The sequence below is a fragment of the Grampus griseus genome (genome assembly GCF_964374135.1).
Source record: "Grampus griseus genome assembly, chromosome: 14".
In the NCBI taxonomy this organism is placed as follows: domain Eukaryota; kingdom Metazoa; phylum Chordata; class Mammalia; order Artiodactyla; family Delphinidae; genus Grampus; species Grampus griseus.
Window position 1 is genome coordinate 52,876,810 of NC_139008.1, and position 27,647 is coordinate 52,904,456.

General features: G+C 40.2%; 1 protein-coding gene across 2 annotated transcripts in view; it reads right to left on the minus strand.

Annotated features, from left to right (window-relative positions):
• Positions 1 to 27,647, minus strand: part of PLCB1 (phospholipase C beta 1) — a 682,255-nt gene that overhangs the window by 449,588 nt on the left and 205,020 nt on the right. For both annotated transcript variants that reach the window (XM_082670207.1, XM_082670208.1), the window contains exon 3: positions 84 to 152. In XM_082670207.1, the coding sequence (XP_082526333.1) occupies positions 84 to 152 (69 nt within the window). The remainder of the gene's footprint in view (positions 1 to 83; positions 153 to 27,647) is intronic.

Sequence of the window (27,647 nt, forward strand, 5' to 3'; positions counted from 1 at the left end):
TAACTGGGGCAATTAATTGATACCAGGACACAGCTAAATAATCAAGGCAGCAGCTGGTGTGCATACTACACTCCACTTCCTACCTTGGGAGCCTTGGCGTGTTTCCCACATCTGGCATCTTTGACAAGGCTGAGATCTAACAGCTCCGTCTCCTGGAAGGCAAAAATGTGAAATCGTTAAGCATACACACAGATCTTTTTTCTTTGTTTTATAGCATTGACATCACTTTAAAAAATAATATTATCTTAAGACTTGCCTGAAAATTTCTCTGCTGTTGGGATATTTTTCCTCTTACATGCATTGCCTATTGATCGAATTGGAATGGAAACAAAAAGATAGCTACTTGCTAGTTTTCAGTTTTATATATATATATATATAGTATATATATATATATAGTATATATATATACTATATATATATAGTATATATATATACTATATATATATAGTATATATATATATACTATATATATATAGTATATATATATATACATAGTTTTCAGTTATATATATATAATATATATATATATGTCATAATACATTTTGAAATGTATAATATGTGTGGTTTGGGTCCCCAGCCTATCCTACAAGCCATTCCTAAGTCATGATGAATCAGGCCTTCCTGTTCCCTTGTTGAAAAATAATCCTGAGAGTCACTGTGAGTGTAGGTGAGGATTTGTGAGCGGGGTGGGGGATTAGGACGGGGAAGTGGAAGGAGGTGCTCCCCTCAGCTCACAGGATACCCAGCCCACCTGGCCAAGGTAAAGACGCAGACCTGCCTCCCCTACCTGCACCCCAGCCTTTTGCACACATCCCTTATGCCCTGATCTTTTCATTTATTCACTATATATTATTGAACACCTATAACATGCAAGTTACTCTAGGGTACAAGACATATAAGATATGGCTGCATAGGGGCTTCCCTGGTGGTGCAGTGGTTGAGAGTCCGCCTGCCGATACAGAGGACACGGGTTCGTGCCCCAGTCCGGGAAGATCCCACATGCCATGGAGCGGCTGGGCCCGTGAGCCATGGCCGCTAAGCCTGCGCGTCCGGAGCCTGTGCTCCGCAACGGGAGAGGCCACAACAGTGAGAGGCCCGCATACAGCTAAAAAAAAAAAAAAAAAAAAAAAGATATGGCTGCTTCTCTGGATGGACCTGTGGAGTAAAGTGTACGCATAAGACAAGGGAGAGCATGCTAATGCCAACTTTAAAGTTAACTGCTGGGGTGGGGGGGGGCGGTGCGGTCAACAGAGAAAAGATCATTTTTCCCTGAGAGGCTCAGAAAAAAGTCTGTGGAGCACAGAGAAGAGAAGTGGGGAGGGAAGAGGCTCACCCAGCTGGAGTGTACCACATGAGCAAATATCCAGACAAGAGAGGACCAGAGGTTCGGGCAGAACCTTGAGGTCTTCATGGCCCTTAGTGCTCAGAGCAGGAGAATAATGCATGGGAAGCGGGTGGGAAGAAGAGGGGGATAAGGGGGCATCCAAGAGTGAGGAAGACCACAAGGGAAGGTACAGTGGCAGTGGGGGAGGGGATCCACATGGCCGACATTCAGAATTCCATATGCTGAACATATGAAGAAAAATCATGGGAGATGAGACCAGAAAGGGATTTGGGCAAAAGGATGGAAATCCTGAAAGTCTGGCTAAGGGCACTGAGCCATGAAATTTGGGACACACACGTCACTGAGTTATCCGGTGAACTCTGCCACCAGCCAGATGAGACTGTGGTGCAATAAGCAGAGCCATCCAACCTGTTTTCTAGAGAAGGAGCCAGTGGGATTCAGGCATCTACTCCCATCTCCCAGCGGGAGGAACTGCATCTGGACAGGAGTGGCTATAATTTCTCATAGGCCCCAACATCTACAAGGACTGGCGCCATGGGTTCCCAGACAATTCCTTCAAACAGCTGCCCCTGATTCCAAATGTTTGGTGCAAAATGGTCTGATTATTTTCCTGAGCCTAAGGTTGATTTCATGATTGCAGCATAATAAGGGTCAAAGATGAGATGGAATCTCTCCACTGGGGTGCAAACCACACAGCAGGTCCAATAAAACACCTGGCCCCGCACACGTCTCCGTGGGCTGCAGGGAGGACAGGAAACAGCGCCTTCTCTTCTTTTGCTCACACTGGCCTTGTAAGTTTGCTTTCCCCCATTTTAGTGAATTCCTTAACCCATTCTCTATTGTGCATGACTCTGTGGAAACTCTCCCAAACCCTGGGGTGTGATAGGTAGCAACCCAGCAAGGATCCTGCAAGACAGAGTAGCAGGTGCCATGGTTCCCCCAAGGACGCACCATCCACAATATCAAAGGTCACCTAGTGAGTGTTAGAAACCAACGGTATCAACTGCTGGACTCAAGGCCTCACTTAGGCAAATGCATACAAAGCATTCAGATGTGAAGAGGTGGAGCATTTGGCCCAGGTTTCTTCATCTCCATGGCAATGGCAGCAAAAACATTTGTTGAAAGAGGAGTTAACAGGAGGAGAACCAAACTTGAAGAAGCTTAATCTAGAAGACCAGAACTGAGTAGAGCGTTGAAAGACAGGAGACCAAATGAGGGTAGAGGTATTGGGGACAAAGATGAGAGTGATGATGAGGAGGTAGAATTGACTAAAGGAAAGACAGGAGGCATCTACAGTTCTAGGGGTTCCAGCTTCCTCGCTGGGGCTTGGAAGTTTGGGCAAAATGATACTGCATTTTGGAGATGCTGGCTTGAGGGCTTTATCCAAGTGGACATACCAGTCATTAATTCAGTCGAGCATTACTTATTGAATGCTGCAATGTGTTAGGTACAGGCTAGGTACTGAGGAATGATGGCTCAAAATACAAAGAGGAGCTCATGCACAAAGCTAATGATTATACTCTAAAGGAGACATTTCAAAGTGCACTGTAGACGTGGACTACAAAGGGCTACAGCATCTTTTCAGCTGACGCGCGAGGAGGAAAAGGAGTTTGCCAGCCTTATAATTCTGTGTGTTTGGTGGGGAGGGTTCCAGGGAGAGGAAACAGCAGTCACAAATGCACAGAGTCAGGAGTCCTGTGCAGAAAACAAGTCACTCTGGACACACAGCAGAAGCGCATGGAGAGTTATCAGTCACTTCTGAACTTAGCAGTCGTTATCTGCACGTCCTCTTTGTAATTATTCATAAAACACTGGCATGTATGTTTGATGGTTTGATGCACTTTTCCATAAATGTGGCATGATGTTCTTTTATATATGCAGAATAAAAATCACGCACACATACACGGTACATTTACCTAATTGTATAACATTTTCTATTCAAGGAAATTCCAGTTGAATAAACAATAGACTTAAACTTTACTTATTTGTTTTTATACACAAAGCCCAAACTGAGTTCACAAGGAAATAGACCGTAGCAGGCAGCATTCTATAGACTTTTCTATTACAGATCATGAACGCTGTTTTCTACTTTCAGCTCAAGAGGAAACATTCATTTCCCAAGTCACAGGGGGGTAGTTAGCGCCAGCTGCCCTAGGTTTTCATTCTGATACCACAGCGACTCTGGAGCACGTGTAAAATCGTGCGTGCAGGAAAACCACCGCAGGGCACTCTCAGCGTGGGTAATGTGGCATAGGAAAGACCCAGGTGGAAATCTATCCACGGACTCATTCGGTTAGAAAGCCATGATTAAAAGAGTCTCCCACTTCTATTAACACACAACTGCCACCCCTCTGGGACTTAACTACATCCTATTCGCTCCTCCACTAAAAAGAAAATGAGGAACTCAATGCATGGGACCACAAAAATGTTACTTGTGTCATTAAAACTTTTCTAGGTTAATTTTCTTGTGTTAATAGTTTTAACATCCCACTTGCATGATGAGAAAGCAGGAAAATGGTCCCTTTCTCAATTCATTTAGGAGTTACTGTTTTCCAGTTTACGGGATTTACTATTCCTTTACTCTTTTAAGAAAGGGAGGCCCTGTGATTTTTAAGTGGAAAACCTGGGTTTGAGGAAGGGCCCTAAAATTAACTAGTCATGTATTTGGCCAATTATCAGACCACACTTAGCATCAATTGTATCATCTATAAAATGAGTATGATAATACTTCCTATATCAGTGGTTCTCAAAGGCTGCATTGGAGTCACCTAGAATACCTGTTAAAACATAAATTGGCTGAGCACCATCCATCAGAGTTTCTGGTTCAGTGGGACTGAGACAGGCCTGAGGACCTGCATCTCTCAGGTGATGCTGTTGCCACTGGTCCATGGAGCATACTGAAAAGCACTGATGTACTAATTCATAGGGTTGTTATCATAAGGCTTTTTAGATGAACATGATTGATAAAACTATACACTACTTATACTATGTTGTATGATGAACTTAAAACAGTCATTTCTTTATATAGGGAACTATCAAATAAAAATTTTATACCTACTGAATGCAAAAGTGTGCCTAATGGTGAATAACCTAGGCTCAGATTTGACTTAATTAAACATAAACTATCAAATGACAAATGCCACTAACTCCTATTCTAATGTGTCCTTAGCATTAAATTTTACTCTGTAGAATAAATGCCTCTGTTCAGAAATTCAAGCAATCATTGAAATTGTTTTATTTTTGTTGAAAATGCTACACTATATATCTTTTGTGTTACACTTCATAACATTAGAGACATTTAAAAAAGTGAAAGGGGGAAATTTGTTCTCTCTTGCCTCTAAGCCCATCCAACAAGGAAAGGGTATTGGGGTGCCCAAAGCCCTGTGGGCTACCTGAACCAGCAAAGGAAGAAAGAACTAACAGAAACCCTTTATTTCCAAGGCCTACAATGGCCCCTGCAAAGCTTGGAGACCACATTCCTAGGACCCCCAATGCATGCCCTGAAGTGTGGTCAGATGTGTCTTCTCTCTAGGTCAGTATGGACAAAAGTGAATTAACAGTAATCAGGGATTTACTTTTGATAGTTTGAATGAGTGATGAGAAAACTGAGACAGACGAGCTAAGGGAAGACGAAATTATCTCTGATGTTTACTATTCAGCAGAAGGATTTCAATCCATCAGCCACCAACACACTGTGAAGTAGATGATCCATGAAATGCACTGAAAACTCAAGAAAGAATACGATTTAAAACGCAACCCTCTTCCAGGATACCAATTTCTGTGCATTGTCACCAAATTCCATTTGCCACCCATTATAATAATGTGCTTCAAGTTCACACAATATATAATCAGAGCAGCGATTACAGTCATAAACATTACACAGGGAAGATATTAATGGCTAGGTATGTATACCTCCCCGTGTGGTATATTCATTAAGTTGTTCAACCTCAATTTCCCAAAAGGAGAAGACATTAATATGTTTTATTGACTGCCAACCCCCCTAAAATGTCCAACGTTTAAATAAAACAACTTTAGAGTCAGTTAATGAAGTGTTTTATTTTAAAGAGAAGCAGACAAAATAGACTCTTTGCTCCTTAACTTGATTCCACTTCTGAGGGAGTGAAAATGTATTTAGTATACCTCTCAAAAAGTCCTTGCACCCTGTTTCACCTGGTCTCTTGTTGTCTTTGTTCCCTAGCCTCGATTTTTCTCTTTTTTTCCCAGTCTGCAATGGAGACTCAGAGTAGGAAACATCCAAGGAAATGAGATGCCCAGGTCATCAATACCAAGCAGCAGAGAAAAAAGAAAGTTGATACATCTGGATTTCTTTATTTAAGAAATTCTATGTTTAATATGGTGCAAATTTCATAGAACTAGAAGGCAGAACACTTAAGTTGTCTCTCAGAATTATCATTTGTAACCTATGCATTATTAAGCCAGTTACCACAGATGTCTGTGCCTTGAATCCTTATCTGTCAAACAGAGATGCCAACGCCAGCAATACCTTTCTCAGTGGGCTGCTGTTCAATCAACTGAGATATTAAACTGAGATCTCCACTTAGCAAGCAGGGAGTCCTGCATACATATACATCCTTATTCTTGTAATAGTTCCCATTCTAAGTGAAAGGGAAAAGACCCCAGTAGAAAAGCCAAAAATGGATAGGTAAAGCATCTAGAAGAAAAGCACAGAATGCAAACAAAGAAACAAACAAAATGTGATATGAAAATCTAGTACTCCAGAGATAGTTCATGAAACAAAATAAGAGAATAAAGTAAGAGGCAACTTGTAGAGGAAATTGGTTTTACTTTTAATGTCACAGTTAAATGCGAAATATCAATAAGACTAATATTTGAAATGGAGAAAAAGCAATGAACTAGTTCATGTGTTATGAACTGTAACTATTGACAGTTTTGAGCTAATAAAATAAAACTGAAAAAAATTACCGTAATGAGATAAAAGTTTCCTATCACTAAAAGAGGCAAAGTCAAATAATATAATTAATAATAACAACAGCAATAATACTTTTAACTATTACCAACAGAGAACCAACCACGTGCCGAGAATTGTAAGATAATTCGTACATATTATCTCATCAGTCTTGGCAGCACCACTGTCATGAGTATTATATTCCTCCCCTTTGCAGATGAGAGAACTGACGGAGACCTTCAGTGACAATTGCTAGTCAGTTAAACAACTGCATCAGGAACCCAACATTTTGCCCACCTGTAGCAAGCCGAATTCCAAGCTGGCCATCACGACTCCTGCCCCTGACGTCCACGCCTCTGTGCAATCCCCTCACACTTAGTGCTGTCAGGACCTGCAGCTTGCTTCTAGCCAACAGAGTATGGCAAATGTGATGGACTATTCCTCTCATGATTATGTAACCTTATATGGCAAATGCGAAGGCATCTTGCAGGTGTCATTGAAGTCTCTGAACAGATGACTTAAATTTAACTGAATGAGAGATATCCTGGGTGAGTCTTTCAAAAGAGATCCAGCAGTGAGAGACTCAAAGCAGCAGAGATGCTTACGTGTTGGCTCTGTCCTGTATTGTCTATGAAAAGACAAGTCCTGTAAGAGCTAAGGGCCTCAGTCCTATGGTGACAAGGAACTGAACTGTGGCAACAACATGAATGAGTTTGGAGGAGGAACTCCAGATCCACAGAACACAGCCCAGTAGACACCTTCACTGCAGCCTGTGAGACCCTAGGCAGGTGAGACCCTAACCCACTTGAAACTGTGAGATAATACATGTGTGTTGTTCCAAGCCACTAAGTTTGTGGTCATTTGTTACACAGCAATAGATAACTAATACGCTACCCCCATTGTTTCCATGTTCTAATGCATTTAATTAAAACGTAAATGACTTTACATATGTTGGCACTCTTCCCAGTATAAAAATGACTGCAATGCTGTCATCTTTTTTGAATATGTCCAACAGGAAACAATTACTGTAATGGAACCACAGACTTTGGGAACTGGGGGAGATTGCAGATGAGGAAACTGAGTCCCAGAGAAAAATATACCCATTGATCAAGATCACTGAGACTTAGTACAGGATAGGAAAAGAATTCATATTCCTCCAGACCGATTTTTTTGCTAAAGAATTATTTTTCAGTATTAATAAAATAGCATGATTATTAACTGAGTGGTACAAACAGAAAAAGAACATTTCTTTGTTCATGTACAAGAAAACAAATATCATGATAAATAGAATGTAACAGTAATTTTAAGAGGCTGTGAGGCTGGGTCCCCACAAGGCAATGTGACGTGTATTGGCAAATATCTATTTAGCTCCTCCTTCGCACATAACCAGCAAGACAGTTCAGCTCCTGGCTATGCAATAGCCAAATTTCCTCCTTCTTACTTCCTTCTTTAGCGCCCTGAGAAACTTTTATATATTCATCTAATAATAAAAAGTTGCTTAAGTTGAAAGGTAACGCAGCTGAACATAAAATTATGTCCATAGTACCAAACCTTTTATTAAGATATAATGTTAATAAAACTTAATTCTAACAACATGTATGTTTATAACATGATACATTTATAACTCCATGCATGTACGATTGTGGAAGGAAAAGTTTCTAGACCATATTACTTCAGAAAATATCTTTTAGCAATTTTTTAAAATGATAAATGAAAAACTGGGGAGATTTAAAATAATAGTAACTGGGTTTATTTTAAACTTATTTGGTTATCGTTTTAAAAACTGAGAAAAAAGACTCTATAATCAACATGGAAGATCTATACATATGCTAAAGATAAATTCAGAAGTATAATGAAAGTTGATGACCAATGTTTTATTTTCCTAGTTTGTATTTATTAACAGGCGTCTCATGGAGGGATTCATGGCATTTTTATGGACAAATAATGATATTGCATTTGTTAAAGACTCAGAGTTTGTTTTTTAATTGTATTATGGTGATAAAGATTGCATTGTCACATTTTTCTATTACGCCTGTGCTCAGCAAAAGTCCTGATTTCAGTCTAATCAGATTAACTAGAAACAGCATTCATCATCTGGCAAATAGTGTCACAATTGTGGAAAACGATCTTTGTGGATATTTTGGGTGAGCATAAAATCCAATCTCCATAAAAGGTCTCTTGAAAAGACATATGGAAATGATATTGATCAATCAGGCAAACAAGCTATTTCCGCTTGAAAAGTCCAGATAATTTAAACATAGCCAGACTTCCCCTTAAATCATCTAAAATGTTATTTCTGGTCTACACCTATTTCCCTATGGCTGAACAGCCAGCCAAGTTTTTTTTATCTGGTAGTGCAAGCTGCTTCTAGTCTCTTAATCTTATCCTACTGTAATATTTGAGCATATCACTTATCTGCTTATATGACTTAAATTCTTTCATTTCCCTAGACCAGTAGTTCTTAAAATGTGGTCCCTGGACCAACAGGCTCAGCACCAACATCACCTTGGAATATTTGCAAAATGCAAATTCTCAGGTAATACCCGAGACCTACTGAATCTGAACCTCTGGGGTGGGGTCCAGCAATCTGTATTTTAATTAAACTTTGGAATGATTCAGAAGCAATCTGAAGTTTGAGAACCTCTGTCCTAGATATTAAAGAGGAGACAACAGCTGCGCATAGAGACGGCTAATTCACCAGGGCTAGAACTTGTTGTAGGACATTCTGTAGGATATTGGACAAGCTGCCTAGATCCATTTAAGAAACAATTGCAACAGAATCCTAAAAACAATGAGAGAACTGATAATAAGACTGTTTGAGAAAAGTCTCCTTCAGACTACTGTCTTTATTGGTAGCATCAATAAAACTACAGATTAAAGCAGCGATTTCCTCATTGTGCCCTACAGCCCAGACAAAGTCAAGGAGAGGTTCTAAAGATGCTTGGCCTATTTCCTGATGTTGTGATTCAACCTTGTGCATGAGACAGCTGAGCTGGCAACTGATGTATTTCCTTTTCTTTTCAGTCACACAATCATGGAATGTCTGATGACTTCCAAATTTTCTGAAGTATACAAAACTGGCATTTATCCTTTCCTTCCCTGGTAGCCACATTGTAATGTCTAACCAGATTGTCTCATTTTTCTCCTTCACCTAATCATTCCTACATATTATCACGCATGTTTCTGCCCAGAAGTTTGTTTTTACTTTTCCATGCCTCTCCCAGGGTTCTGGCAACCACAAGATTTTTTTCTTTTAAGATTTAATAAAATTTTTACTGCTTAATCAAGGACATTCTAAGGCTTTTTTTTTAAAACCTGTGATTCATGGAAATTAAACAACGTACTCTTGAACAACCAACCAATGAATCAAAAAAGAAATCAAAAGGGAAAACAGAAAATATCTTAAAACAAGCAAAAATGAAAAAACAATAAACCAGAACTTACGGCATGCGGGAAAAGCAGCAACCGTAGGATTCTGATGACCTTTTAATCTCACATGACACCCTGAACATGCAAGGAGTTAATATAGCTTCTAAAATGAGATATTTGAAGTTGACAAGTATGTAATAACGTCATTTTTTTTTTCTTTTCAAAGAAGACTTGCTTCTTAAGATCACTTTTTGCTTTCTGGTAAGACAAAAGGAATCCAGCTGAGCTTCTTCCAATGCTCATTTGTTGGGATAAGGACTGGATATGTCTAATGGGGAGTACCATGCTTAATGAATTGTCCCTAGAAGAACAGTCACTTAGTCAGTAAACACATCATTCCCAAGGTCCTGCCTGGGTGCTGTAATTTCACCAGAGGTAAACTCTTTTTCATTCAACTATTGATCAATCTCAACCCTAATGTAAGTACACATAATGAGGCCAGCTGTTCATGTCAAGAACTTTATATAATAGAAAGTTCACTAAATCCAGGGTCATTTTCTACTTTCCAGGAAATTTTAATAAAGCTCCTGTAGGAAACTATTAATGCCCACCCTGATGCTTGCTGGTCCCCTTTACTGGCTGGACATCCATTCCCCAGTGCTTGCCTGATTCCCTCCTAATAACTGACCCTCTGACCTTTGACTGTCTTTGGCCTCCTGGAGCACTTGACCCCCTTGCACAGAGAACGGGAAGTGCCTGGGAGGCTATTTCTGCTCAGAGAGCTACAGCTAGGGGTGACAGGTGCAGGAGCATGAAAGCCCAGCTACCCTGCCTTGGGGCAGAACACACTCCCAGGCTGAGGCTTGGACTTCACCTGAAAGCTCACCCTGGGTTGGCTTCTGTTCCTTCACTGTCCTGTTTCCTCCACTCTCTTACTGTTGTCTCCTGGAAACCCTTCCTTAATAAATCTCTTGTGCGCAGCCACTTGTATTTGGGTCTCTTTGGAGAACATGATCCAAGACAGCTATCATTTGCAAATAAACAACTTAGAAGTTATTCTTAAACTCAAAAGCATTCTGAATCACATGCATACAATTTTTTGAATCACATTTTTATATTTATTATCGTCGTTGGCATTTGATATATTTCTGTATATATTTGGTATATTTATTATTGTCTTTGGCTTTTGATATATTTCTGCAGGTTTTTGGAATCCTTAAATTTTCTTTGAAAACAGTCTTAATCATTGTGATACATCTACTAAATGAGCATTTTTTGAAGCAGTGAGTTCTCGGTCACTGTACACTGTATTTTATCTTGTATCATCCTTAATCAGGTTTTAAAATATTTTGACTATTTCCTGGGAAATACATATATGAGTATATATCATCTAATTTAATGTGCAAATAGTTTTCTCTTCTTCTTAGTGAGAAAAACCTATAAAAAGCATCAGCTTACCTAATTCCCAAACCATAGTTCATTTTTGTCATATTCAGGGCTAAAAAGAAATATTTTCATACCCACTATATTTTAGGTCACTTTCTTTTTGGTAAGGATTTATTCCATTTTCAACCAGCTACTCTGACTTCCCTTCTTTAAAAAAAATACATCCCTAAACATACAAATTTTACTCCAAAGATGAAGAAAAATAATTCATTTCATAATTTCATTAAAACTTTAAAAGTGAATAAAGATGACATTTTTAAAAGCTTTTATGTAAGTAACATCACTTCTCTAAGCGTTCTTCACAAACGCTACTAGTTTAGTATTACTACCTCTCTATGAATGGCGAGGGAGTTAAGTGAAAAGCAAACACAGTCAGACCTAGTGTGGGACAGATTTGAAAGGCAATGTACGGGAAGACTGTGAAATTGAAGAGTTACAGCTCTTGAGGGGAGAACCCTGTAGGAAGAGGGAAAAGAAAAGAGCTGATAATCATTAAGGGGTCAAACAAGGATAAAGCTCAAGAACAAGTCAAGTGACTTCGTAAAGGTTACCCAACAGGAATTTTGGGATAGCATCGAGATGGCACAGATCTAGACAAGAAGATGAAATTGGGGCTTACAGTTTTATAGGAATCAGACTTCAGTAGCTAACGTGGAAAGGAGGGAATTCCATTAAACATTAAGTTTAATGAACTCTGTAAGTTCGTTAAACACTAAAATGTTTTAAAGAGGGAATACAGAACTTTAAGTTGCCAGAGTAAGATGTGGACGGAGGAGTGGACAGAACTGGGAGGTGGGAAGTGAGCTACTTGTCAAGAGGAAGCTTGAATGAATGATTTTGTTGGAATTCTTCAGCTTGGAGCCAAAAAGGGAAGGATGGGGTGACATACCTATATGCTCTGCATTTGCACTCCACAACAAGAAAGAAAATCATACTGTGTAAAACTTCTTTTATGAGGCCTTATGTTTACTCCAATTACAGCTTCAGAACAACAGGTAGAAACAAGACAGAAGGACAGTTAATAGAAGACACTGTCTTTTTCCCACCCATCCGTGTCTTGACCTTCACGAGAAATTCATGGAGCTTTCCATCTCTGGTAGCTCTGTGAGGTGATGGAGCAAGAGTACGAGGAAAGCAGATATGCTGGGGTCATCTCATAGGCTGGCCATGCCTGGACAGAGTCAGGGCAGGAAGGACACACCCAAGACTGAAAATGGGAGAGAGGGAAAGAAACAGTGGGGCCACAGGGCCACCTCCCTTCCTGATGATGCTGCTTGATGACAATGGATGGCAGGTGTGCCAACCTGACTTCCTGAAAACTCACTCTGAGGGCCCTGGGAGAAGCACCGGACCTTGGGTTTCTGTACATGCTTAGGCATGAACTTCACCTCCTCAAGGCAGAAGAACACTCTGAATACACAGAGAAGCCATAGAATGGTGCCAAGAAAGACAACCACAAGAACCCATCCTTGGATAACTTTCCTGAAATATTAAATCGGGTGATAAAAGAAGGAGCAATGGAGAGTGGAATTGCTCCCAAATAAAACTGTCACTGGCAGAAGGAGGGGCAGATTTCTTTGTATCCTCTCCTTTCTTCAAATCAAGACATTCTCATTGTTAATGCCTCCTTTGTACATATAACGGAGAAAAAATAATTGTATTAAAATTTTTCATCAAGGGCAGAATAGCCAGAAGAAATAATCATTATCTTCCTTGGCTGCCTGAATATTACCTTCCTGGTATGTCAATTATCTTCTTGTTCCAGATCATCTCCTAGAAAAATCACATTATTGATCGTCATCACTGCTCACCTTTTGAAGCGAGTCCTGTATGCTGATTCCAGGCAGGCGTCATACTTACAAAAAAGGGACCCACTGTAATTCTTGTTCTTTCATTTCACAGTTTTTCATGTTAGGGTGAACTACTTTACTCTCTAGAGTATAGAGCAACTGAATTTTATCATTTCCTATAAAGCCTACATTTTGACCAGGGTCAATGTCCCTGGGTATATGATTTTCTAAATAACTAACTCATGAATCCTTAACATAAGTGTTGAACACCCAGAGAACAGACCATTTTTGTTTTCATTATTGCACAATAGATTTCTTCTTGCTTAGATGAAAGTAAACCTTAAAAATAAATCTTCCTCAGAATTACTTCCCCTGTATAGCTAAGAAAGTAAATATTCAGGAGAAAATTCTTAAATCTGTATAGCTCAGACCCTGGGCTCATGTTTAGTGAAAACAGTCTACCCTGCTTATTCGTAAAGTTTTCATAATTTTCTTGTTACTTTGCTTGATGTCTGAGCAACTTACTCCCTATATACCTTTGGCCAAATCACTCCTATCATTCTAATAACCAATTTGTCTCCTTTTAGGCCCCATCATAAAAATATATTGTGTTTCACAACCTAGGTTATTTGGGTTTTCAATTTTAAGTCAGATGAATCACATTTGCTCTATGTGGGTCAGTCAAAATTAAGTACAGAACTCTCCATGTACCGAAATTGGTACTGTTCTGCCTTATGATTATGAAATTAAATTAACTTGAGTCTTAAGCACTGTATGTCTTTTGGCATTATTTTTTTAGTACAAAAGCTGGGACACATCAAATAGTCCAAAGGTATAGATTCAATGTCTTTATTCCTACCTCTTTGGTATTACTTGATAGAAAGGTCATTGGTTCTCAAAGTATGGTCCCTGGGCCAGCAGCATCAGCATCACCTAGGAACTTGTTAGAAAAACAAATTCCTGGGTCCCATCCCAGACCCACTGAATAGGACATTCTGGGGGTGGGATCCAGAAAGCCGTGTTATAACAAACCATCCAGATGATTCTGATATACTCTCAAGTTTGAGAACCACTGGCATGGACACACATAAATTGGTAACAAATACCATGTGGATATGACAGGCTTTCTTGTTCTTAATAATTCCCTGACTTATAAAAGCTCATATTTAGATTAAAGCACACAGAAAAAGCATCTCATCTTCTTTAAAGAAAATCACTGATGTTAACAATGATCAGACGCTATTTTAAAATAAAATACGTGAGTAATTGAAAATCGAGATGCGAGGGGAGAGAGGAAGAAAGAGAAAGAGGGAAAGAGAACTTATCAGTGCAAATATAAAGACAAATAAATTTCAGACATGATGGTCCTCATTTTGTGTCATATCCACTCTGCATGTCTATTTTTAAAGAAGAAAAATACAGCATGAAGGGGTTCTTTGTAAGATAAAGTATCATTTAATGCTGAGACTAGAATGAGTGATTTCCTTAATATTATTTTAGTAATATGTAAGCATACCCAAGTGCTTTTAAAACATTTTCTGATAAAATTAGTATTAAGTCATTTACAGGGCACGGAAACCTAAGGAGTTAACTGCACCATGCTACTTGGTGATTTCTGAAGGACTGTATTCTTATGGTGCCACTGTTCCCTATACCCAGGTGGGTGGGCCTGTGCAGTTCAGCATTGATGGGCAATGCAGGCTTTAAGGCAGAGGCAACTAACTTTCCATCACAAGTTTGCACTTTGCCTTACACACTGTAGAGAATTACAGCAAAATCACTGCCTAGTCATAAACCACATTTCACAGCATGCCTTTCATTTAAGGAGGGTCACATGACTAGTTTTCATAAACAGAACGTAAATAGAAGGGATGAGGATCATTTCAGCGCCTTTTTCTTTCCCCTTCTTCCTTTACACTGTGGTCAAAGAGCCTAGGTCCCTGAATCACCAGGTAGAAAAAAGCCATCTCCAGACCACACACCCCCACACTGGACTCTTAAGTGAATGAGAAATAATTGTGTTAAGCCATTGACATTCTAGAGTTTATCTTTTATAGTAGTTAGGCTACTCCAGTTAATATATAGGACTTATATGACCTTTTTTAAAAAAGACAAATTCCAACTATTTTAGGTTATAAAACATCACAGACACATTGTGATTGTTAATTTTATGTGTCAACTTTACCGGGCCATGGTGTACCCAGATATTGGTCAAACATCTGGGTGTGTCCTGATGAGGGTGTTTCTGGAATGAGATGAGCATTCGAATCAGTAGGCTGAGAAAGCAGACTGCCCTCCCCATGTGGGTGGGCATCATCGAATCCCCTAAGGGCCTGAATAGAACAAAAAAAGCAGAGAAAGGAAGAATTCCCTCTCTGCCAGACCATCCGAGCTGAAACAACAATCTTCTTCTGCACTCACATCGGGACTTATACCATCAGCTCCCTTGGCTCCCAGGCCTTTGGACTTGGACAGCAGATTGTGGGACTTTTCAGCCTCCATAATCATGTGAGCAAATTCCTTACAATGTATCTCTCTCTTTCTAGATAGACAGATCTATTTCTCTGGATAACACTGAAAATACATACACAGAAAGTTAAAAATGGGAAAAAATTGTAAGTAAGTGAAAAACTAATTTTATCCCCATTTTATAGATGGTGAGACTGAGACCCCTAGATGGCTGAGGATTCTAATACCCCAGGGATCTCAACATACCTGGCTTAACCCAGTTCTCTGACTTGGTAGACAGAATCTCATTGAAGTTTCAGCAAGCATTCTCTAATACAGGAGTCTTGATTACTGTAACTGTATAGTAAGACTTGAAATCTGATAGTGGGAGTTCTCCAACTTTGTTCTTCCTTTTTAGTATTGAGTTGGGTAATTCCCAGTTCTTTGCATTACCATATAATTTTTTAAGTATGTTGATATCTTTAAAAAATGGTTTCTGGGCTTTTAGTTGGGACTGCACTGAATCTGTAGTTTAGTTGCAAGAACTGTCATCTTTTACCATATTGAATTTTCCCATCCATGAGTGTGGAATATCTCCCAATTTATTTGGATATTCTTGACTTCATCAGTGTTTTGTAGTTTTTCACATGCAAGATCCTTGACATAGATTGTTAGACTTAACCTTAATTATTTCAATTTTTAGTGTGATTATAAATGATATTTTTTTACATTTCAACTTCCAATTTTGATTGTTGGAATATAGAAAAGCAATTGACTTTTTATATTGATACATTAACTTTGTATCCTGGAATCTTACTGGACTCACTTATTATAACCAGATAGAGCTTTTTCATAGCTTCTTCAGGGGTTCCTACATAAAATATCATGTCATTTGTGAGTAAAGACAATTTTAGTTCTTTATTTGTTTGTTTTTTTAATTCACTGATTCTCTTCCTCTTCAACTGGGCCACAATTGGTACTTTTTCCACAGCCTCCACCAACCCCATATTTCTTCTCCTCAGAGTACTAACTCTCTCCATCTGATCCCATCAAACCTCCTCGTCGCATTTCTCCATCTTACTTAGCTCCTCTCGCTTCATCTTTTTAAATGCCCTAACTTTCCAATTTCCGTGAGAAATGCTGCCAACAGAAACCAAAGCATCCTGTTGTACTTTTCTCCTTTCCAGACACAATCACCACATTGCAGTCATCCACTCATCTCTTTGACCACAGAATTGCCAGTTGAAATGGAAACGGTAAGGATTCTTCATAGAAAGAATCCAGACACCAACTGCACAGTTTTCCTGAAAATGCCACCAGTGGAACTGTGCGGTCTATCATGGCAGTGTTACATTCCATCAAGACCAGCTGAAAGAAATGAGCATTAGCAAAAGATCCTTTAACCAGGATTCTGACTGCCAATATGTCATATTAAGATAATATAAATTCTTTCATTTTGTTGACAATATATTCATTGCATCCCATTTCCTCTTCTTGTCACCTGTCTAATCTTTTCTTCTAATCTTCAAAATCTAGTTCTCTGCCCAAACTCTCCAGTCTCTTTCAGTCTTTTTCAGCTATTTCCTCTGAACTGCTGAGGATTTTATTGCCTGCGCTAATCTTTTGCTCTTTGCTCCACTGGCTATATTGGATTGAACTGTTACACAACGGGTTGTTTTGTATGTATGTATGTGTGTGTGTAGGCACATTTTTAATTGTTTTTTTCACTTTAAAGAAAGTCTCGCAAAGGCCAAAATTCCATTCATACTTCTTTTCAATCCATATAGAATCAAATACATTTAATTGATTAATATTTGTTTTTAATGAGATACTGCCCTAGTTTTAGCATGAACTGGGGAAATAATTTAAAGTTCTAAATATAAATGTCTTTTAATCCTACTTATAATCATAATGAATGTGCAACCGTTAATGTATGTTCAGCTATAAGTAAAAAAAAAAAAAAAAAAAAATGGCCAAGATAACAGTAGCTTAGACAGGATAGTGACTTACTTCTCTCTCAGATAAAAGAAGCCCTGGAGGTAGGAGCCCAGGCTTGGTAGGGCTGCACCACAAGGTGGTTTGTGTCCCAGCTTTTTCTATCTGACAGTTTCTCAATCCTCAGCATATGACACCAACCTCATGGTAGAGATGGCTGCTCAAACACAATTCATATTGGCAACATTTCAGCCTACAGCGAAGGAGGAAGGTTGAAAAAGCACATGCCCTCCCTATAAGAAAATGATGTTCCAGAAGTCTCACAGGCTTCTGCTTATACCTCTCGGCCAGAATTTAGTCTCATAGGCACACCTAGCTGCAAGGGAGGCTGGGAAGTGTAAAGGGGAATGGATATGGCCCAACTGCTAGCAGACTTCCTCTGTCTACTGGAAGAACATTTATTTCTGCATATGTGTGTGTGAATCAACACAACTTGTGTATTCAACAGTACTGAAATAAGCATTTGCTAAAAGACAGTGAAGTCACTGTCTTGAATAATTCCTCCTTTCTTTGGGATTGCCCAATGACCTTCTCCAGAATATTCTCTCTCAGCCATGACTCCAAAGACCTCTTTTTCAACAGGAACTTGCAATGTTCCTACAATCACATCTCCCCCCAGAATACTCCCATCTTTTTTCTCCTGGGGAATGATTTACCACCTTACCACCTGGCTTCTTAAGGAGCTGGGACTTCTTTGTCTTCCAATGACTTGAAACTAAAGCCAATTTGAGATTTCGTAGATCTCTCATCATAGAATTAAATGGAAATTTAACTTTAAAAATTCATCATCCTTAAGTTTTGTCCTAACTCTAAGGTCTAAGTCAGTCCATTGTAACGGTAACATTGTAAGTAAAAATCATAAGTAGCTCTAAAAGAAACAGTAGGTATAACAGTATTCTGAGGAACTATTCTACTTATATTTTTTGACCATTCCAACTCCCCTAAAATAGCCACATTCTCAACTAACAGCAAATAAACTAAGTGCCCCTGTCCATTATGTACCCAGTGTCACTCAACTAATGGAAATGTACATGATAACCAAGCCAAGGAAATAAAAAAGAAAGTACACATGAAGTGTACTTTAGATACGTCGCCTAGCTCCAATTAGATTCTCCCTTCATTCCCGCTCTACCTTCTGGTTTGGTTTCAGTCCTGCTCCTCAAAGTTCATGGCCATGGTTTCTTTCCTGGTCAACAAGGATGATTAGAATGAGGCACCTACTCTTTTAAAGCTCCACTGCAACAGATTGTGTAATAGGTATTTCAAGACAATGGATGATATGCCTTTTCCCCTCCATATGCTCTAGAATTTTAATTATACAAAAATGCTTACTCTGACATTCTTGCTTTTTATTTCATAAATAGCAAAATCCAGAGGTAAAACATATTTGTTTCTCTTAATCAGCATAGTCTTAAGGCTTTCCTGTTTACAGCTTTAGGCAGGAACACTTTCGGAGCTGCTTTACTGCTTAACATCAAAGCTAAGGCTATCCAGGGAGTGTGGGCTATTTATTTCCATAGTTTCTATATTTAGCTCATGGCTTTGTTTACAGTCATCTCTCCTCCACCCTGCAAACACTTGAAAATTCCCTTTTCTCTCACAATTCTGTATCCTCCATCTCTCTCTCTCTTGCTGGCTAGCTTTCTACCAAGCTGTGCAATTTCTTCTTGGGTTCTCTTGCAGATGATTCTTGCCTTTCCTCTTTGATTTCTCTCTGGAGAGTATGGAAATTGCCTTTTGGAACTGAAGAAGTGTTCCAAGGACACAACTCCTGCTGTTGCTCGTCTCTTTGGGAGAAGGAACACATTCCAGAGGCAACTGTCAAGTGCAATTTGAGCTCCCGAGATAGGAGAATATTTTTCACCCCAAAATTCAGTGGATATGTTTAATGGCTCATTTAAAAAGTGAACATTAGTTTTATTTTAAAGCAGGTTAAGATTTTGGGACAAAATTTTTCTTGTCACTGCCTTGATTAATGGAACAACATAATATAAAATGAAGGAGGTATGTGTTTAATAGTTCAAATAATAACTAATGATTACTTTGGGAAAAGGCACAATGTGGGCAGTGTAAACCAAAAAGAAGAGAACGTTAGGAAACATAAATTAAATCTTGATTATGCTAAGGGCCCTGCTCTGATGCACATCTCTTGCATTTAATTCTCCTCACTGAGCAAAGTACAAGGTCAACATAACATTCTTAAAATGTCAAAATCATAGTAGTTAATTATTCAAGCCTTGAAAATCAGATTGGCTTAATTATCTCTATCATGTGTAGGCCTTCCATCAGGGATAAATTTGAAGGGTTGAGCTGCAAAGGCAGATAAAAAAGGGTGAAATTTATCAGCAAGAAAACGTTAAAATTAGTTTAGTCAGGTCCATGATTTGGGGATAACATATTGAATAGTTTGTCTCCATCTTTATAATGTCAGGAAGTTATATTCATACGTTATTTTCTTTCAGAAAATATCGTAGAAGTCTGGGAAACTGTTAAACCTCTTTTAAAATGTTGTATCCTGCCACAATTTAATGTAAAACATGAATAACCTTGGCCTCGCTACTTTAAACCAGGATCATTTTCAACCTCTTTGCATTCTTCAAAGTAGAAAGCATCTCATCTCTCTTCTGACATTTTGGACGTTTGAGGAAGTCTTCCCTGTAAAAGTTCAGTTAAAATTGGAGGGAAGGGAAATGGTGATACCATGTGAAAAAAATAAAAGAATGTAGTCTTTGTTTTGCAGGATATCTCTGCTCTCCTTTCTCCTGGAAAAGTTTTAGGGAAAGACCTAGCTTTTGCCCAGCTCATTTTTAGATTCTGAGAAGACCAATGGTTCCCTACAGGGAGTAGTTTTGCTGCCCACTGCTTCCCCCTCCTCGAGCCCTGGGCATTTGGCAAAAGTCTGGAGACATTTTGGTTGCCACTCTGGTGGGGCGTTCCTGGCATATCCATGGGTAGAGGACGTGGGTGCTACTGATTATCTCCTAGTGCCCAGGCCAGCACCTGTAACAGCAGAAGGATGGGTGCACTGACCCCAAAGGGGTCTGGTCAGAAGACTCACATCATCTGCTATTCAAGGCTTCCAAATTCATAGTCCTAAAGAGGGAAGCTGCTGCTCATTAATAGGTGCATAATTTAAAAAATACTATATTAAAACCTCAGACACGATGAATTTTTAGCTCCCTTTTAGGTGTAAGGACATTCTGCCCTATTCCCCGAAAACATCAAAGTCCTAAACCCGTGGTCTGTTCCCTAACATGAACAATATATAATATCCATCAAGGGTACCCATGGGCGAAAACACAAAACAACATGAAGAGTAAAAGGAACTCAAGTTTCAAACTGCAATTCATTTCAAATTCTTCAAATGCATCTGTGTCAACGCATAAAAAACCTAGGACAAACAGCCCAGCTCTTTCCTTTTGCCTCCTAAGGCATAGTGAAGAGTGAAGGAAGAGCTGGCTTTGACAGTTTTAAAGCTTTTTCACTTTTCAAAAACTCTAAAAATATGGAGAATGAGTATACAGTGTACCAAATATACTGAAAAATAAGGATCAGTTTGGTTAGAGCTGTTTTCTGCTTTTAATTGCCTTAGGTCTTACTTTAAAAAAAGAAAGCAGAGATCATTAAGGGGCAAAAATTCCTTTCCGTATGCCAAGTCTGCATCAGCTGTGCCCACATTGACAGACTCTTATATCCTGCTCCCCTTAAACCTGCCTGGATGTTCAAATATTTGCCTGCAGCAAATACCCCCTTCCCTCCCTCACACACATTCCTAGGAAAACCAGACAAAAGGAAAACTGAGACAAGTTAGAGGCTATTGCCTTCTGGGGACAAACCACCTGATTTTCATTGGGCTTAAAAAGATCAGTGTATGGTCTGAGTAGGCCTGCATGTGTGGGCTTCACCAGGTTGGGGTGAGAACCAGAGGAGAAGCCACTGCAGAGGACATTTTGGGAAGAGGGAACTAAGTAAATAAGCAGAGGCAGGGAGGTATCAGTTTGTGACTTTCCTGAGGGACCTTGGGGTAGAGGTATCCCAGTGCCAGGAGCTAAGGCTGAAGAGGAAGACCGAGGCCACCAAGGGCTCAGATGCTCTCAGAAGCCAAGAAGAACTTGGCCATGAAATGGCAAAATCGTAATTTACACAGATAAAGTCAGAGCATCAGGCAATCAGGAAATCAAATTTCAGTTCAGACCCCATAAATAAAGTGACTGTTTCCACCCAAGGGAGAGGAATAACATGTTCTCTTTTGTACTTGTGTGCAGAGAAGAAGGTGGACCGAGCACAGGGTGCCCAGTTGGTACAAACCACGAGACCAAACAAACCCACAAAATCCAGCTCTCGGGTTGGTAGTAAAGCTGGAAGCCAGCATCTGGCAGTGTATTCTGGAGGCCAGTCAAGCCTCTTTATGGACTGCACTTGGAGTATTTACAGATTCAGAGAAAGGGAATTAGGACCAAGATCCCCACAACAAAACAAGCAGCAGCAACAACAAATAATCCTCGCATCTAGAAGCCTGGAAAAGAAATAGCTTGGGTCTCACAGGAGACAATTAGTACAACTATTGCGAAGCAGAGGGCAGCTCAGGTCAGGAGAGAGTGGAGAAGCATCTCTTGCTGACGCTGGCCAGTTTCTCAAGACATTGCACATGGGGTTGACAGCAGAAGTCTGATGTATGGTCTAATGAGCCCGTTGCTGGTATTATGTTTTGATTACGGATTACTAAAAAGTTTGTAGACGTCATTCTCTAGTGTATGTTTATTCATTCTCAATAAATGCTTCTATTGTCTGCACAAGTCCCTGAAATAAAGAATTGCTTAAAGCCCTGATAAACGCAGACATGAGCACTGGCTCACAGTTGCCATTAGCTAACCAGAGAGGCAGGCTTATGACAAAATTCTGTCTCAGGGATGCTTATTTCCAGCTGTGTGTGATACCATGCCAAGGCATCTAGAAGTGCATTAGATGGCCCACTGAGATTCATTAGCAGTTTTATAAACAAGGTGAGAAAGTGTACAAAATTATCATTTTCAGAATTTTAGGGAGAATTCTGGTGGTAGGACATTGATAAAGGAAGTAGAAGGGGCAGAGAGACAAGTCAGGGGCTACTATAATAATTGAGGGCAGTGATTTTCAAAGAGAGGGCTCCAGCCAGCGAGATGGTTAGAAATGCAGACTCTCAGGCCATACCGCACACCTGCTGAGTCATCATCTGTGTCTTATCCAGAGCCCAGGTGCTTGATAGGTACATTAGAGTTTGAAAGGCTGGACCAGGAGGTGAATAAGATGCTAAAAGAAGGAGCCACTGTGGGTATGGGGAAGAGGTACAGCCTGGAGGGATGCTTGGGAAGGTTAGTGAACAGCTCTGACACTTCACTGGTAATCCAATCACATAAAACTACCCTTCAGATACCAGCGGGGACTCGCTTTGCTGGCCTCTTGGGATTTGAGAGTTCTCAGGGTCTACCATAGCTAATGACAGAGATATTTCATCCTGTGGGGTTCCACAATCAACCTTTCTAACTGTCCTCTTCGCCCCAAATGCAAACATTTCTGGGAGGGGGAGGATATATGAATCCATTAATATAACACTTCCACTGAGGTTCTGGCCTCTCTTTTGGGAACCACAGGCAGGAGGTGAGGGTGCCATAAGGAGCCGCCCAGCAGGTAGAGATGGGATTTGCTGGGATCAGGTGAGCCCCAGTTCAGGGTTTCCGGGGCGGCTGGCTCTGGCCCAGGGCTATGTAGGCTTGCCAGCCACAGATCAACAGTTTACAGTAACGCTAACAATCTTTGCTGCAGATTGGGGTAAAGGAGGCAAAGTTCAGCTTGGAGACAGAACCCAACAGGTGGAAGACGCCTGCTCTCTCTAGCCGCAAAATGCCTTATTGCCAGCTGTCCTCTGCCAATAATGCGAGAAGGCCTTGGCTTTAATGATTAAGTGGAGAGTCAAAGGGCAGAAAATAGAGATCAGCTCATTGTCTTTATTTTGTTTTAATTGGGAGCTAGTTCCGGTTTAGCCCAGATTACTGATTCATTAACAAGTAAGCTAACATATCTTGTTATTTATAAACTACACGCTTCAGAAATGTGTATTTTCGTATTCTAAGACATTATTACAATACTTATAATGCACTTCTTTATCACGTAATGAATCTCTGCCACACTCAGTGCAAAATGTGCTGAATACTCTACTGTGTCTGATCTATTACTTTTTGAGTCATCACAAAACCAAACCTTGAAATTCTCAGTGCTCCAGAGGAAACATAAAATGTTGGTTCTCCCCAGTTGGTGTCACTGAAGATATTCTGACCCAAGTCTTCCTGTGTCCTCTCAGAAAGCATGGGGAAGCAGCATAATTCAGTAGTTTTCACCACAGTGATTCTGCTCACAGATCCTGGAGTCAGAATGTCCAGGTCTGAATCTTTGCTCTGATACCTACAGTTACTGACACCAAGTACGAGTTATTGAACTTCTCTGTACTTCAGTTTCCACATATGTAAAATGAAGATAATACTTCCTACTTCACAAGGTTATAATGAATATGAAATGAACTAACGTATGCAAAGTGCTAAGTGCACTGGCATGGTCATCGTAAATGTCACCTATCATTATTGCCAAATGTGCGATTTGATAGTTAGAAATTGTCCCATGAAATGTTAACATGCACATCAATCAATGAGAGTGTCAGGTAGGGATAAATGCTGTTTTTTTAAAGGTAGAAAGTGAGGCAAAGGAGCAATGGAAGCTGCTCTGGTTAGGACAGTCCAGGACTAAGCAGGCCTATGCAAGCAGGTTAAATCCATGAGAAGCGGCTTCGCCATGAGGATCTAGGAGAAGAGAATTCAGTAAGAAAAAGCAGCAAGGATGGTGCCTCAGAAACTACAAGAAGAGAGAATTTCAAGGAAGAGGTAGGTCTGGGAGCCATTTCCCATATCAAGTGATTCTAAGGGACCAAGTGAGATGAAAACAGATGACAAGATGTTGGACAAGGGTGACTGTGAAAAGACCTTTTTCAGCAGTGAGTTGGGGAGAGAAAGGAAGGGGAGCAAGTAGACACCAGGAGTGGAGGGCTCACTAAAGGGTCCTGCTGCGAAGTGGACGGCAAAATCAGGTGATCCCACAATAGTGAAAAGGAAGCACTAACCAGACAGAGGGGTGAGGTGAGTAAAGGCATGGAGAAGAGAAGCATGGGGCGTGTGTTCCGGGGGAGGGATCCCGGTGCATGGGGCAAGCAGGCAGGTCCGCGTGCAGGCTCAGGGTACCCAAGCGGGAGCAAGAGGTGGCAGGGAGTGACCACGTGAGCCAGACTGGTTACGGGCATCCTGCATGAATGGAGAGCTTGGAAAAATGAGAGCTGCTATTAGATGGCAGCAGAGTTTAAAATAAAAGCAATGACCTCTCTGTTCCCAGGACTCACTAAGTCCCCTCTGTTGTCATCTGAAAGGCACCCTTGACATCCATGCGATCCTAGGGAATAGTGTTCATGTGCTAAGGGGAAGGCACTCTACACGTCAAGACCAGAGCGTACCAGTTTATTAAAATCCTCGAAAATGCAAAAGGGAGATGTAGATTTAGCATAGCATCCTTAAAATTTACTCCTCATCCTGAGAAATAGGGAAGAGGAAATCCACAGACCCCCAGGTCAAACTGGCAGGAACTCTAAGGTCTGCAGTAGAAATGGTTCCTGTTTCACCTTAACTATTTCTCAGAGTGAGTTTCTGGCTGAGCCTTGGAAAGGGAAGGGACTTGGATAAGTATTTGTAAGGCAGTTCCAAGGAGGGCTTTTTGCTAGAATTATCAATTAAAGAGACCCAGGGGAGTGGAGAGACCATATGTAAGAAGCACAGCAGGAGGGGTCGTGCAGGCATCAGCAGAGTCAGCATTTACTGAGCACACACTACGGGCAGCAGAGCCTGTGCAGCGCCCTCTGCAGGCAGGAACAGCTGCATCAACTTTCTATCACTCACAGCATCCCCATCCCCATCTCACAAACAAAGAAACAGAAGCACTGAGATGTTAAGTAACTTGCCCAAAGTTACACACTTCTTATTAAGTGAGAGAACTCATGACTCTGACGCTTCAGTGATAAGAAGGCCAATGAAGTTAATTACCAAAAATAGAAGGACAGAGGTTTTGTGAAGCTGGATGAATGTTGTGTGGGTGTGGAGAGAGAACAAGCAGAGATGAGGTCAAAGTGCAGGTGGGCTGAAAGCCAGTGCCGGAATTAATTCTGTAACACAGCCAGTCTGCCGGTGGTGTAATTCTTAATGGAAGGTTGGAAGGCATCACTGGGCTGGGGAGAGATTCTGGGAGCAAATGAGCTCGCCCTGCTGGCAGGGGAAGGATGGCTAGCTCTCCAGTGCACTAACTCTAATTCCAGTGCCTCCCATCCCCAGCCCATTACTCTCTCCTACTCTCTCCAGCTCAGGGATACATAAGACTGGGAAGCTGCCCACATTAGGAGTGGAGGCAGCTTCTCACTGTGATCAGGACCATCCTCGTCTGCTCATACACTGCTGGTAAGAGTATAAGTGACACCGACACTTCGGACAACTGCGAGTTTCTAATAAAGTTAAATAGACACCCACCTTGTGACTCAACAAGTCCCCTCCTAGGTAATTACCCAAGAGAAATGAAAAGATATCTTCACAAAAAGTCTGTATGGTATTGATTATAGCAACTTTACTCACAATAGCTCAAAACTGGAAACAAACCAAACATCCATCCACTGGAGAATGGACAAATTGTGGTAAAGTCACACAAAGGAATACTACAGAGCAATAAATAAGAGCAACACAACATGCAGCTACACAGATGAATCCCGAAAACACTGTGTTGAGTGAAAGAAGCCAGACACACAAAAACATGCTGTGTGATTCCACTTAGAAGGGCAAGAATAGGTAAAACTAAGCTGGGTGACAGGATAATAGTTGTCCCTGGGTATTCCTGTATGTGCAAGCCTAGCAGGAGAGAGACTGCCTGGAAAGGGCAAAAGATCTGGGGCCATGATAACATTCTATCTTGAGCTACTCTACACAGGTATACACATTCGTCAAAATTCATTCAGTGATATTGATATATTTGAGATTTGTGCATTATACTGTACATAAATTGTGTCTTAGAGAAGAACCATTAGTGTACAAAATAAAAATATTAAAAATTGTCCTTGTTCTGAGGGCTGGGGAAAGAAAACCTCTTCACTGATGACTCTTAAGTTTATCACCCTTGTCCCAGGTCTGCTAATCAGGTTCTTGACCATCACCACACATCACAAAAAGCAAAGAGAATCAACGCATCAGAGAACCCACACCAGAACTACTCAACAACTATCCCTGTAGTGGACCATTTTGTCACTTTCTTCCTGTAAGAGGGTATTGATAAAAAGGCATACATACCATTAACATTAACAAAATAATTATGATGCTGGAGGTCCACTGGCAGGGTATCCTCCCACAGAGAAACAGGACAGTACTTGAGCTTTCTTTAGGAATATGCCAAGCTCTGAATAATCAGCAGGCCTCTCATTGTTAAAATCCTGCCTTTCATGTTTTTGGAATCATGGGAATATATTATATATTATTAAAATTTAATAAACTTAAGTATTTGGAAAATAGAAACAATGCTAATCTGCTAATTCCCAGATCTGCAAATCACTCCACAAGGAACACCAATGCCCCCACGTCACTGACATTCTAGTGTCTCTAGATTCTTGGGCACCAGAATCTCAGTCACAGGCACCTTTGGGGCATTGGCCCTATTTCACGGCTTATCTTCCTCTCCAGCTCTTAGCAATGGCCATCATGTGCTGAAATGGGTAGATCTCCTGACTATGGACACCTGTGTGGCTTGAGATACCAGGAACTCACTCTTATTCATTTAATTATTCCTTTTCATCTTGCTTACAGGAAAAAAAAAAAAAAAAAACGTAAAGAGTAAATACTGACTTAAGCATAGTTAACTTACTAAGAAAATAAGCCTCTTTGGAAAAAAACTGTATATCTGAATTAACTTCCCTCTTAAAGATGGTGTAATTTTGCAAAGAAAAAAATTAAATTACTCAAACCAATACTGAAACACAGGTATCCTTTACTTTCAGCAAATGTCTTAAAATTATAATAATAAATTTACAAAAGTCTCATATGCATCGTACAAGTGTTATTTTAAGTTTTACGTCATGAAATTGGTTAGTCCAACAGATTCCATGTGTTTAAGACCATTTCACAAATAAGTTAGAATTTACAAAATGCAGCATGGATCTCTCAAATGCTAAGCAATGTATACTTAAAAGACTGTTATCACAAAAATGGCACCCTAACGATAATAA